The sequence below is a fragment of the Salvelinus alpinus genome, chromosome 29 (assembly GCF_045679555.1).
Source record: "Salvelinus alpinus chromosome 29, SLU_Salpinus.1, whole genome shotgun sequence".
Lineage (NCBI taxonomy): Eukaryota > Metazoa > Chordata > Actinopteri > Salmoniformes > Salmonidae > Salvelinus > Salvelinus alpinus.
In genome coordinates, this window is record NC_092114.1 from 40,782,287 (window position 1) to 40,797,333 (window position 15,047).

At 44.8% G+C, this 15,047-nt stretch overlaps 1 protein-coding gene across 1 annotated transcript; it reads left to right on the forward strand.

Annotated features, from left to right (window-relative positions):
- The first annotated feature begins 2,056 nt into the window (after nt 1-2,056).
- On the forward strand, nt 2,057-14,011 carry LOC139558745 (E3 ubiquitin-protein ligase RNF19B-like). Its single transcript, XM_071374146.1, has 8 exons — nt 2,057-3,391; nt 8,110-8,309; nt 8,713-8,857; nt 9,701-9,863; nt 10,607-10,862; nt 11,053-11,242; nt 11,506-11,640; nt 11,995-14,011. Exons 1-8 carry the CDS (start codon nt 2,697-2,699, stop codon nt 12,422-12,424), a joined length of 2,214 nt encoding a protein of 737 aa, XP_071230247.1. The 5' UTR covers nt 2,057-2,696; the 3' UTR covers nt 12,425-14,011.
- The last annotated feature ends 1,036 nt before the right edge of the window (nt 14,012-15,047 follow it).

Sequence of the window (15,047 nt, forward strand, 5' to 3'; positions counted from 1 at the left end):
GTGTGTGTGTGTGTGTGTGTGTGTGTGTGTGTGTGTGTGTGTGTGTGTGTGTGTGTGTGTGTGTGTGTGTGTGTGTGTGTGTGTGTGTCAGTGTGTAAGTAAGTGCCAGACTCACTGAGTGGGTCGCTGTTTGCTCGGCTCATAGTGAGCATCGGCATGGCAACCGCAGTAGCAGCCCAGTGTGAAGTGGAGAGCAGCTCGAGACTCTGTGTGTGTGTGAGAGAGAGAGAGAGAGAGAGAGAGGGTTTCATATTGACGGAGCGAGACAAAAGAGAAGCGCAGATGAGAGAAAGAACGAGAAGGAATGATAGAGGTTAAATAATATAGAAGGTAATTGGACTGATGAATATGTTTGCTTCCCCTTCAAGATACATTATGTCATTATCATTAGTAAGTTCACCAATATAGTATTCTGCTTTACAAAGGGCTGTATCTTATGAGTAAGTGTGAGTCAATGAGCATGTTTTTATCAGTGATTATGCTAGCTGTGCGTGTGCATAGTGTACAGTGCATTCGGAAAGTATTCAGACCCCTTGACTTTTTCCACATTTTGTTACGTTACAGCCTTATTCTAAAATTGATTAAATCCTTTTTTCCCCCTCATCAATCTACACACAATACCCCATAAAAAAAGGCAATATCACATTTACATAAGTATTCAGACTCTTTACTCATTACTTTGTTGAAGCACTTTTGGCAGTGATTACAGCCTCGAGTCTTCCTGGGTATGACGCTACAAGCTTGGCACACCTATATTTGTGGAGTTTCTTCCATTCTTCTCTGCAGATCCTCCCAAGCTCTGTCAGGTTGGATGGGGAGCGTCGCTGCACAGATATTTTCAGGTCTCTCTAGAGATGTTTGATTGGGTTCAAGTCCGGGCTCTGGCTGGGCCTCTCAAGGACATTCACACTTCTCCTGAAGCCACTCCTGCGTTGTCTTGGCTGTGTTCTTAGGGTCATTGTCTTGTTGGAAGGTGAACCTTCGCCCCAGTCTGTGGTCCTGAGCGTCTCTGGAGCAGGTTTTCATCAAGGATCTCACTGTACTTTGCTCCGTTCATCGTTCCCGCTATCCTGACTAGTCTCCAAGTCCCTGTCGCTGAATAACATCCCCACAGCCTGATGCTGCCACCACCATGCTTCACCGTAGGGATGGTGCCTGGTTTTCCTGCAGACGTGATGCTTGGCATTCAGGCTCAATCTTGGTTTGATGAGACCAGTGAATCTTGTTTCTCATGGTCTGAGAGTCTTTAGGTGCCTTTTGGCAAACTCCAAGTAGGCTGTCATGTGCCTTTTAATGAGGAGTGGTGGAGTGCTGCAGAGATGTTTGCCCTTCTGGAAGGTTCTCCCTTCTCCACAGAGGATCTCTGGAGGTCTGTTAGAGTGACCATCTGGTTCTTGGTCACCTCCCTGACCAAGGCCCTTCTCCCCCGATTGCTCAGTTTGGCCGCCAGGCATCCATCTCTAGGAAGAATCTTGGTGGTTCCAAACATCTTCCATTAAAGAATGATGGAGGCCATTGTGTTCTTGGGGACCTTCAATGCTACGGACAATTCCTTCGACCTCATGACTTGGTTTTTGGTCCACTGTGGGACCTTATATAGACAGGTGTGTGTCTTTCCAAATCATGTCCAATCAATTGAGTTTATCACAGGTGGACTCCAATCAAGTTGTAGAAACACCTCTTGGATGACCAATTGAAACAGGATGCACCTGAGCTCAGCCTCATGGCAAAGGGTCTGAATACTTATGTAAATTAGGTATTTCTGTTTTTCATTTTTAATACATTTGCAAAAATGGGGTATTATGGGGTATTGTGTGTTGATTAATGTGGGTAAGGCTATAACGTAACAAAATGTGTAAAAAGTCAAGTGGTCTGAATACTTTCCGAATGCACTGTATTTTTAATTTCTTCTTCCTGGCTATCTGCACCAAGAGTTCATTGTGAAGTCGAAAAAGCGAGAGAGAGAACGAGCAAGGAGGGAGAGGTGTGTCATACTGAGCATGCTCCCTGTGCTCTTTGCACTGCTAACTTCCTGTTATCTTCTTCCTCCTCACAGACGGTTGATTGAGAGTGTAAGAGACACACATGGAAGAGAAGAGGAGAAGAAAAAGAGAGAATAAAGGACTAGAGAAGAAAATCTGACTGGAGCAACCACCAAGAAGGATTTAAGAAAAATGGAATAACCTCCAAGAAGTTGTTCTTTAAATTCTATAACGTTCCTATCATGTTTTTTTTCCTCCTCGTTTGAATCGAGAAACATTTACTGAGAAGGGACATTGACGTTTCTTGTTGTTGTCATTCTCCTCTTTGTGGTTTACAGTAACAGTTTACTGTCAGTTTGGACCCCCATGTTTGTTTGGACGAAAGCACACCTGTTACTTTTCTCACATTCTTGATTTGGAGCAACTGAGCGTGAGAGGTGTGAACACCAGTGGGAGGAAGGGGACTTTGTTTCTTTCACTTTTGTCTTCTTGTTTATAGTTCCATTTGTGGGTTCCATTGTTTCTTGTCAGAGGAAGGGGAAAAAGGGTTTCCAACTGGGTATCAGTGACATTCCATTCTGGTTTCACACAAGGACAAGTGCCCTCGTGTGTGTGTCTGTGTGTGTGTGTGTGAGGAAAGCTTCCTCACAGTGATATAAGACTATAATAAGAGCAGAAAAGGAAAGACGCTGCCGTGTGTCATTTTCTGGGAAAATGGGATCGGAAAAGGACTCGGAATCCCCCCACTCCTCGGTGAGCGGCATTCCCAACCCCAAATGCCGGGCACCGGGAAAACGCCAAGGACGCATCTCCTTCCACAGCCTTTTCCACAGCAAACGGGGTTCCCGGAGCGCCAATGCAGGGGCGGCCACACCTTTATCCCAGCTCCACAACCAAAACAATCAACAACAGCAACTCACCCCCCTTGTCCCCCCCGTAGTCCCTTCTACCCCCACACCTAACCCAGCCCCCACCACCACCACCACCACGGACGCCCCCCAGGACCCAGCCAACTACCCCACCTCCACCCCAGCAGAGCCCCTCTCTTCCAGTCGGCTCTCCCTGGGTCCGCCCCAGTCCTCCAGCTCCACAACCACCAGCGCCTCTCCTCCAGCAGACTTCCTGGAGTGCCCCCTGTGCCTGGTACCCCAGCCCCCCGAACAGCTCCCTGAGCTGCTGGGCTGCAGCCATCGCTCCTGCCTGTGCTGCCTGCGCCAGTACCTGCGCATCGAGATCACCGAGAGCCGCGTCCACCTCAGCTGCCCCGAGTGCTCGGAGCGCCTGGCGCCTCATCAGGTGGCGGACATTTTGGATGACGTAGGTCTGCTGGAGAAGTACGAGGAGTTCCTGCTGCGACGCTGCCTGGCCTCCGACCCAGACTGCCGCTGGTGTCCCGCGCCCGACTGCGGGTAAGAGTTAACTTCCGTTGTTGCCTGGCCTTAACCTTAATCGTAACCTGAGTGTGAACCTGAACCTTAACCCTAACTCTATAGAGTCATCACTGTCTAGCCGTGGTAGAAGGGGCAGAAGTACCTTAAAGCACTTTCTGACCACAAATGTGATTTTAACCCCTGAACTTAACCCTTACCTTTACCAAACCCCTACCATTAACCAACACTATAACTTGTTGTTGTTGTTGCAGATTCATGCTTTCAAAGCAGTGCTCTGTCAGTTACCCGAAGTCTGAGGATGTTAGTCGTGAACTGGAATGACCTACTGCATTTTAACAAGCTTTAGAGGTGACAAAAGTGAGAGGAAAGATTTATAGCCTAGAATTCTCTAAGTAGGTTAGAATGTTGCAGGCTATTATGTGGTTACAAGGGGAATGGCAATGCTCGGTGGCTGATCGTGTAATGTGATATGGGGAAATTTCTGATAAACTGGTATGAGCCTATTTTGTGTGTGTGCGACACGCAAGTGTTTATGTTTGTGTGTGTATGTATGTCTGTGTGTATAGGTGACACACGCATGCATGTGTATGTGGGAGGAAAAGCACAGATTATCTGTGCTGGTTATGTTCAAAGGAAACATGCCAGTTTGGTAATGTGAATCCTGTCAGACAGAGGGGAAGGACCAAGACAGTGGGCTGGACTATAGATGACCTACATTCTAAAAAGACCAGAATGACTCACAACACAACTATTCCCTCTCTACAGCCCTACCATGGAAAGTTCTAGTGTGGTTTGGGCTAACTAGAGTGGAGCTTTTCAAAGGGGTACTGTGTGTGTGTGTGTGTGTGTGTGTGTGTGTGCGTGTGTGCGTCCGTGCGTGTCATAATGGTACTACATTGTCGTAGGTAAGGAATATGTGGCCTTGGTTACAGTAAAGTGGCCTGGATTGTCTCTGGCTGTGGAGTCTCTGGGACCTCTGTCTAAATCGCTATTTCTCTCTTTCTTTATTTTGTCTTTCACTTTCTTTCTCTCTTTTAAATGTATTATTATTTTTATCGTAGTCACAAACCCCGGACTCCTTAACTCTGTCTCACTTGAATGATCACACACACACACAAACACTCGCACACACCAGGGTTTGGCTCAATTTAGAATTTCGGAATTGACTCCCATTCCGGCTGTAATACAACAAAATATGGAATAAGTCAAGGGTATGAATACTTTCTGAAGACACTGTAGAATAGATTAGGCATTTTAAGTTCACTGAATTTAATTACATTTCCTTTCGAATTGGAGTTCTGTATCCTGTTTAGTTCTTCAATTCAAATGTAATAATTTTATTGGAATTTACGAGGCATTCTCAATACCATTCTGGATTGAGCCCAACCCTGACACACACACACACACACACACACACACACACACACACACACACACACACACACACACACACACACACACACACACACACACACACACACACACACACACACACACACACACACACACACACACACACACACACACACTCTATTATTCCTGTGAAGGTTTTAACTCTTGACCTTCATTGTTCTTTGGTCTCATTGGTCAGTTCCCTCTCCATTCCCCAATCAGACCTCACTGATTGACAGGGGGAGACAACCAATCAGAGCAGCGATAGGTCTATGGTCGCTCTGCTGGCTGTCAGTTGCTATGGTGACTAGTGATGCGGCATAGAGGTAGCCAGTGTTGCCAGGGGTAACGGAGAGGTTGGGATTTATTTGAAGTGATCATTACTACCCACCACTGCGACCTGTATGCTCTCGTTAGCTGGCCCTCGCTACATATTCGTCGCCAAACTCACTGGCTCCAGGTCATCAATAAGTCTTTGCTAGGTAAAGCCCTGCCTAATCTCAGCTCACTGGTCACTGTAGCAACACTCACCCATAGCACGCGCTCCAGCAGGTATATTTCGCTGGTCATCCCCAAAGCCACACCTCCTTTGGCCACCTTTCCTTCCAGTTCTCTGCTGCCAATGACTGGAACGAATTGCAAAAATCACTGAAGCTGGAGACTTATATCTCCCTCACTAACTTTAAGCATCAGCTGTCAGAGCAGCTTACCGATCACTGCACCTGTTCACAGCCCATCTGTTATTAGCCCACCCAACTACCTCATCCCCATATTGTTATTTTTTTGCTCTTTTGCACCCAAGTATCTCAACTTGCACATCATCATCTGCACATCTATCACTCCAGTGTTAATGCTAAATTGTAATTATTTCACCACTATGGTCTATTTATTGCCTTACCTCCCTAATCTTACTTCATTTGCACACACGGTATAAAGATTTTTCTATTGTGTTATTGACTGTACGTTTGTTTATCCCATGTGTAACTCTGCGTTGTTGTTTTTGTCACACTGCTTTGCTTTATCTTGGCCAGGTCGCAGTTGTAAATGAGAACTTGTTCTCAACTGGCCTACCTGGTTAAATAAAGTGGAAATAAAATAAAAAAATGACACACTCACAGGACTGTGTGTGTGTACAGAGCCACAGACAGTGTATTACATTTGTACTGTAATGATAGCCTAGTTGAAAACAAAGCAGTGTCTCACCATTTAAAAGCAATGACAACTTGCGCTATTCTTAGACGTGGCTGTCAGAGTGCATTTGCTCCAAACCTGCAGCTTGTCGGCATCGGACTCCTCAGATTCCCACCGCTCAAAGCCGTGATGTCTGTCATGATCGTGCTCCAACGCAGCCGAACCGACCAATCAAATCACTTTTTATTGGTCACATACACATATTTAGCAGATGTAGCAAAATGCAGCGTTGACATGGAATGTTCCAACAGGGAAAAGGCTTCCTTGGCAACTTGTGTCTCTGCTCTGTTGCAACAAGTCACTGAGCTCAGGCTTGAAGACATGTTGCCAGTTTGAACAAACAAACAAAGTAATTGGGAAAGACACCAGCGCAAACTGAATTTATTGTGCTGCTAAGAACTGTGTTAAAGGGGTAAAACCATAGTGGTGTAAACATTTCCCCTAGTTTGAGGTTTTGAAAGAGACAGAATAGGATTTCAAACAGTTTTGTTATTTGACATCTGGTTTGCCTGTGTAGCGGAACACTGGAGGCCTTGAAGAGAGGGGTGTCTTAGGTCAGTTAGGATCACCACTTTATTTTAAGAATGTGAAATGTCAGAATAATAGTAGAGAGAATGATTTATTTAAGCTTTTATTTCTTTCATCACATTCCCAGTGGGTCAGAAGTTTACATACACTCAATTAGTATTTAGTAGCATTGCCTTTAAATTGTTGAACTTGGGTCAAACGTTTCGGGTAGCCTTCCACAAGCTTCCCACAATAAGTTTGGTGAATTTTGGCCCATTCCTCCTGACAGAGCTGGTGTAACTGAGTCAGGTTTGTAGGCCTCCTTGCTCGTCTTTTGCTGTTGTTCTGGGATTGATTTGCACTTTTCGCACCAAAGTACATTAATCTCTAGGAGACAGAACGCGTCTCCTTCCTGAGCGCTGTGACGGCTGCGTGGTCACATGGTGTTTATACTTGCGTACTATTGTTTGTACAGATGAACGTGGTACCTTCAGGTGTTTGGAAATTGCTCCCAAGGATGAACCAGACTTGTGTAGGTCTACAGTTCTTTTTTCTGAGGTCTTGGCTGATTTCTTTTGATTTTCCCATGATGTCAAGCAAAGAGGCACTGAGTTTGAAGGTAGGCCTTGAAATACATCCACAAGTACACCTCCAATTGACTCAAATGACATCATTTTCTGGAATTTTCCAAGCTGGTTAAAGGCACAGTCAACTTCGTGTATGTAAACTTCTGACCCACTGGAATTGTGATACAGTGAAATAATCTGTCTGTAAACAATTGTTGAAAAAATTACTTGTCATGCACTAAGTAGATGTCCTCACCGACTTGCCAAAACTATAGTTTGTTAACAAGAAATTTGTGGAGTGGTTGAAAAACTAGTTTTAAGGACTCCAACCTAAGTGTATGTAAACTTCCGACTTCAACTGTACATTCAAAGCAATAGTTGTGTGATGGGTCGTATGTCACTTTCAGCATTGTTTTCTGATGAGAAAGATATTCACTTTCTAATTAAATTCAGTTTTGCTCAGTCTCAGTCTTTGAGCACTGTCACTTACAAATAGTGTTATATGAGATGAAATACCATTTCATCTTTACATACAGTACTTGATGATCTTGTTACATCCAAGATAAGATAAGAACCCTGCCTCCCCTCTTATGGTGATGTGACAGCCTATTTACTGTGTTGAGAAATGTGCGTGTGTGGTGTCATGTAACTCTGCAATTATGATAATATGCTATGAAGATTAGCTCTTGGTCTTTCTCCCCTCGTGCCCTTCATTGAGGCTACTCCAGACAGCCTGAAATCATATTATGCCTATTTCTCCTTCCTCTCGTGTCCTTTTTTCTAACTCTCTCTCTCCACGGCTCAGTTAATTGTGAACATTTGTCCGGCTACAGTGTATTTCAATTGAACCTTAACCGCTTGATAGGTTCTTTAACTCACAATTTCCTCCAAGGCTGTTGTGTCCCCTCCACTGACTCAGTATCTCTCTCTGTCTCTCTGTCTCCCTCCTCTCTCTCTCTCTCTCTCTCTCTCTCTCTCTTTCTCTCGCCAGTAATGTCTTTTTCACTTTGCCATTGATTTCGCATGTGCCTATAAAGGTTTTCTGAAAATCAAACATCTTCCTCTTTCTCCCTCTGACAGGTTCGCTGTGATCGCTTCGGGCTGTGCCAGCTGCCCCAGGCTGGTGTGTTGTAGAGACGGCTGCTTGGCTGAGTTCTGTTACCACTGCAAGCAGGCGTGGCACCCCAACCAGACCTGTGACTCGGCCCGCCAGCAGAGGGCACTCTCCTTGCACATGTACAGCAACCACTCACCCAGCTACACGCAGGAGCACGGGCACGGTACTTTGATTGCTCTTCATGCTGTTATTATTATGTCCGTATATTAGTCTCCCTCTTCTCATAAAGCAATTTTGAGACCTCCTTTCATGTTCCAAATGTCTCGGTGGACAGAACAGTAAGTCGGTATGAATGAACCCTTATCACAACCTCATGTCTCTCATGTCTCAGCCCGTCTCTTACTCTAGCTGTTGGCAGTCAAAAATAACTATATCGGCACACAATGTCTCCAAACCAATCCTCCTCTGTCTCTGGTAAAAGTAGAAGTACCTTTTAGGCACAGATCTAGAATCAGCTTACCCTCCCCATATCCTAACGGCAACCCATAAAACTGACCTCAGATCAACGTCGTCTTGAATCCTACTCCCACTAATCAACCTACCCACTCGCTCTCTCTTGTCTGTAGCTGACGACATCAAGCCCTGCCCACGGTGTGGCGCCTACATAATCAAGATGAACGACGGCAGCTGTAACCACATGACCTGTGCCGTGTGTGGCTGTGAGTTCTGCTGGCTCTGCATGAAGGAGATCTCTGACCTGCACTACCTCAGGTAACTCTCAAGACTATGGCAGTTCACGTCAACACAGATTTATGTATTGGACTAGTAGATGACTTTCCATGTGCCAAAAATCCATATAGGTCTACCCACCGGATGCATCCGGTTTTCAGCGATACAGATAATTCAACCTGGCGTCCTTTTCCACCGAAAACCGGATGTGGGAACTCCGCTCAGCCTGCATGATGACATCCACCCAATTTTAAAGCATGATTGTCATTACCGGGGTTAGACTGGTGCTTTAAAAAAATTCCTTCAGAATTGATTTTAAATAAGAAATACCTACACATTTTATGGAATGAATTAAGATAAAACCAAATACTGACACAAAACATAACTGAAATAAAGGCTTTATTGTTTTGATAAGAAGACACCAAATATATTCCTACATTAAAATGACAAAACATTTCCACAGATTCCGTCTAACACGTCTTACGTCATGTGAGCAATACTGTAAAAGTGGATAACAGGCAGTGATGCGCGTCTCACTCCTGTGTGACAATTAGCAGAGGGCTCTGAATTCATAATGACACAACCTTCCATCACCTCCACTCCTCTGTTGCTGTGGTGATTGTTTTTCCTGAACATGGACCCAGAACTAATCAGTCTTCTGCTACCCCCCTTGCTCTTCACCATATTTCTCCCCCTTTCTTTTTATATCTGTTTCCCCTTCATTACAATTGTTTCTTTATTTTCTCAATTCACAATCTCCTCCCCCCTCTCGCGCTCTCTCTCTTTTCTACACATTCCATTCTTTCTCCTTTTTCTTACGTTCTCTCCCCCCCTTCTCTCCCTCCATATCCCTTCATCAATCCCTCTCTTTCTTCTGCCTCTCAGTCCATCAGGGTGTACGTTCTGGGGGAAGAAGCCGTGGACTCGTAAGAAGAAGATCCTGTGGCAGCTGAGCACTCTGATCGGAGCCCCGGTGGGCATCACCCTGATCGCTGGTATCGCTGTGCCTGCCATGGTTATTGGCATCCCCGTCTATGTGGGGCGCAAGGTAGGCAAAAACACTGGCAGATGGGCAACCCCTCACTGAAAATCCCCCCTTCATTTTGCCTACACTGAGTCATTTAGCAGAGGATCTTATTTGGAGTGGCTTACTGAGACATTAAAAGGAAAATAATGCAAATATTTACTTTTCATGATATTTAACAGAAAAGCTATTAATTGTAGAAATGAAATGTGGCAGTGCTGGACTTAGAAATAGAGTTAGTTTCAATATGATGTTCACTTTTGTGGTGGCACTTTCATTTCCTGCGTGTATTTCAGCAATCGAGAAATACAATTCCTGAAATAGATATGGTTTCAAACCATAAGCTCTTCTTTAGTTTCTTCGGAAACGGCATCATTTTGAAACAATTTCGTCATGATAGAATTGCAGAATGACCTATTTTAAAGGATATCTCTTTACCGCATCCTGGTGGCAATACAGTATAACTGCGAGCTTGAACTTAAGCCCATTTGAATGCTGTAAAATAGCCCACCCAGCTGTAGAAATACCTTTCAGAGTATTACCAGTTGTACTCAGCCAACTGCCTCACCCAATCACAACCAGAGATATAAAGCCGTAATAGGTCTAGGTAAAGTAGCTCTGAAATCCCCTCACACAACCTATGACCTACTTCACCCAAGTGCTTTATAATATTAATCAAACCTAAACCACAATACAGACGTTTCAGCTGCAATAGCCTTTATTGCTGTTCACCTTCACTACTATCTATCTTTTCTATTTTGTGATAGATTCACGCTCATTATGCGGGGAAGAAGACCAATCGCCACAGGAGGAACCTGGCCATCACGGGAGGAGTGGCCCTGTCAATCATCACAGCTCCTGTGATCGCGGCCGTCAGTGTGGGTATTGGCGTGCCCATCATGTTGGCGTACGTATATGGAGTCGTGCCCATCTCTCTGTGCCGCGGAGGAGGCTGTGGCGTCAGCCGAGGAAAGGGGCGTGGCATGCGGATAGATTTTGACAAGGACGACGGCCCAATCACAGGTGAGCAAGACTTAAAGAGCTATAATTTTTGCCTTAATAGACCTAATACTGTAAAATACAACAACGACACGAACCTACATGCATGTCTCTCTTTTATGTTACAAACATAATTGAACTGCAAGTTAATTTAGACAGGAAATATATATCATCATCAGTCATGAAATAAAAATATTAAATAATTGTCCCCCAGTGGCTGATGCGTGGCGGGCCCTCAAGTCTCCCAGCCTGGGTGAGAGCAGCCTGGAGGGGGCAGCCAGCGGCCTTAGCACCGCCTCCCCCAGTGAGGGCCTCTCTGTGGCCCCCGGGGTCCTGGGAGACAACCCCCACTTCAACACTCTGGCCGGGGGCGCACTTGGAGCCAGGACTGGCAAATACAACAGGTATGGAGGGGAGCCCAGCAGGGAAGAGAACCTGTTCTGTACTTCTTATGGAGGCGAATGTTGTGCATTGTAAGCAGAGACACAGTATAAATAGGAGCCAAGTAAGCCTTAAACGAACTAAGTACAGTTTTTGTTGTCCGTTTAAGAATTAGACCCGCTGCTGTGAATGTTTTTGGTGAGTAAATGTAATGTGGCATATGTTGAACGCTGTAATAACTGTTGTTGGTATAACCATGTAATAATCATGTTTTGTGTTGTTCCAGGTTGGAGCTCCAGGGAGGGGAGCTGGGGAAGGACGGTGCCCACAGAGAGACAGGTAGTCTAGGAGCGGGTAGTGACTGTGCCAGCACCCGGGGCATGGCAGGCTCCATTATCTCCTCCTACACACTCCCTGACAGGTGAGTGTCACAATATCCCTCTCTCTTACATACACACACGATTTAGAAAAAATCTACTCGTCCTCCTTGATTTGCCATCAAGTCTCAATCTGTTTCTGTCGGTCTCATGTTGTTGTTGTCTCTGATGCAACAGCTCCATTTCCTCGAATCTCTCTTGCGTCTGACTTGTCTTTAGTCTGTGTGGTATGCAGGCAGCACTTAGTGGTTCAAAAATATTTATTTTAGCCATTGATTTAGTTACCGACAGATCGTTTCAAATCAATTTTGAGTTAAACTTATAATGGTAGGCAAGGTGACACTGGATACAGCAGATGATATGGTGACTAGTAAATCTAAACGTCTTTGTTCTCCTAGGGACTGTACTAACCTGGAGATCCAGGTGGACATCGAGACCAAACCCAGCCACCTCTGCCTGACCAGTGAGGATGACTTAAACACGCCCCCTGCTGCTATGGCAGCATGCCCCGGCTCAGGGGGGGAGGAGCCTCAGGACTGCAGCTCCAGAAGGGGCGGGGGTCTGTTTGGCTCAGCACTAGGCCTGTCGCCAGGGGCATCACTCAGGGAGGGGCTTCGCGATGTCACTCTGGCCCAGCCCGAGAGCATCCGTAGCGACCTGGAGATGTCCGACACCCAATCGGACGACATCGCCGAGCTGACGTCAGACGACTGTGACTCGCCTCATCCCAAGAGCTGCCGGCCTCCTCAACCCCAGGCCACCTGCAGACCCCTTCACACCTCCGACAGACTGCACTGTCCCCCGGATAATGTCATCCTCTATGTTTAAGAGTCCAACTGATGGAGAGCTCTCAGAGATTCCACAACCCCCACCCAAAATGTTTTTTCGCTTGTCGGTAATTCTTTTGCTGCTTTTTTGTTAACAAAACATCTTACCTGCAAACAACACCCGTCTACATGTGTCTGTCTGTCTTTCTCTCAACATCTCGATCTCCTTACAGAGAATTGGCAGGGTTCTACCTCTGAGATTTCTGTTTACTTCTTGGTGCAAAAATGCCTTGGCTACGAGCAACAACAAAAAAAGCTAAACAAGAGGTACACATTTTCCACAAGAAATACTGCAAAAAAAAGAGGAAACAAGGTGAAAGGTCACCAAGCACACTAACGAGTGAAGGATTGTGGGGAATGGGGTTTGTACTATGGAAGAGGATGTTTTTTGGGATGTTTGAGTGTGGCATTTGTAACTGGACTTTGTTGGCTTGATTTCCTCCTTTTTTTTGTTCGAACTGAATGATATTGAATGATTTAGAAGTAGTTTTATTTGCTGTGTGCATGAGTCTCCGTGAACTGAGTTTTCTATGGCTGTGTAGGCCTTCAAGTGTAGTATGTACCCGTTACACTGGTGGAGTTTACAGTAGTTTGTTCAGAGGCATGACTTTTAGAGGCGATCTGCACTTGAATCTCACCTGCAAAGAGAAGAACAATGTAGGGTTTACGAGAGTCAATGTCGTGGAAGATAGACAAGTACTTAACCAGCAGACAGTTACACTTGAATGACTGACTGCCTGCCTTACAGACAGTGATGACACTCACTGACGAACACACTGGCTTTCTGACATGCTAGCTGTCTGACCCACTCTAGTTATGCGTGTGCGTTCTACACGAAGACTATAAAGACAAAGACATAATATACATTTTCAGTAGAAAACAATAGTAGAATGAATGGATGGACTTCTTGTGATTGTATTTGTTTGTCCCACTATCGAGTGATTTTATGAATGAGCACTTGTGCACTTTATCGAAATATTCATTTTTTTTGTTGTTGCTATTTGTTGTCAGTTACTGTCTTGAGTTTTCTTCCATTACATACTTGTCAAATCATAGCCAAATGTTGATTATCAGAAACCTTTTTACAGTGGAACAACATTTTGCAGACCCATTTTTATTTCTTCTAGAATAATTTACTAGAGCTTGTTTTTGCTGTTTACCAACCATGTGTTTCAGTTGTTTAAAATATCCCCATTTACTATAGACATCATGAAATCTCTATATGGGAACATTGTTTCATTTCAAATAAGCTTTATGCGGTCAGATCATACTATTGAGCAGTGCTTGGTATGGTCTGTTGATGTTATTCAGTTGTCGCTTATTTCTGCCTATGAGAAACCACATGAATGTACCACGGATTGAAACAGAATCTTCCTAAATATGACAGGAGGATTTACCCTTAAGGACACATATACAGTACATGTGGGTAAAACAGTTATAAATATATGAATAGCAATATAAAAGTGTTGTATATAAATGTGTAGTATATCCTGGCACTGTTTTGGAAGCCCCTTTATGGGGCCAAACACACAGGACTGTGAAAGAGGACTTTGATTTGGAAAATAAACACATTTTTCTGTTGCAACAATATTGTGTTATTATTCTATGTTCTATTGTGTGTGAAATATTGGATTTAGGGCATTGGAACACACACACACACATAAACACATAGAGAGAGAGAGAAAATAGCTTTGCTTAACATACATATCATCAAATCAAGTTTATTTTATATAGCCCTTTGTACATCAGCTAATATCTCGAAGTGCTGTACAGAAACCCAGCCTAAAACCCCAAACAGCAAGCAATGCAGGTGTAGAAGTACGGTGGCTATGGTCATAGTCTGTGTTAGGGACTAGTGAACTACACTGAACAAAAATATAAACGCAACATGTAAAGTGTTGGTCCCATGTTTCATGAGCTGAAATAAAGATCCCAGAAATGTTGTGTGCACAAAAAGCGTTTACATCCCTGTTAGTGAGCATTTCTCTTGTGCCAAAATAGTCCATCTACCTGATAGGTGTGGCATATCAAGAAGATGATTAAACAGCAGGATCATTACACAGGTGCACCTTGTGCTGGGGACAATAAAAGGCCATTCTAAAATGTGATGTTTTGTCACACAAAACAATGCCACAGATGTCTCAAGTTTTGAGGGAGCGTGCAATTGGCATGCTGACTGCAGGAATGTCTACCAAAGTAATTGGCCGAGAATTTAATATTAATTTCTCTACCATAAGCCGCATCCAACGTCGCTTTAGAGAATTTGGCAGTACGTCTAACCGGCCTCACAACCGCAGAACACGTGTAACCACGCCAGCCCAGGTCCTCCACATCCGGCTTTTTCACCTGGGGGATCGTCTGATACCAGCCACCCGGACAGCTATGGGTATGCACAACTGAAGAATTAGTCAGAAACCGTCTTAGGGAAGCTCATCCGAGTGCTCGTCGTCCTCACCAGGGTCTTGACCTGACGAGTTGGCGTCATAACTGACTTCAGTAGGCAAATGCTCACCTTCGATGACCACTGGCACGCTGGAGAAGTGTGCTCCTCACGGATGAATCCCGGTTTCAACTGTACCGTGTATAGCATTGTGTGGCCAAGGGGTTTGCTGATGTCAATGTTG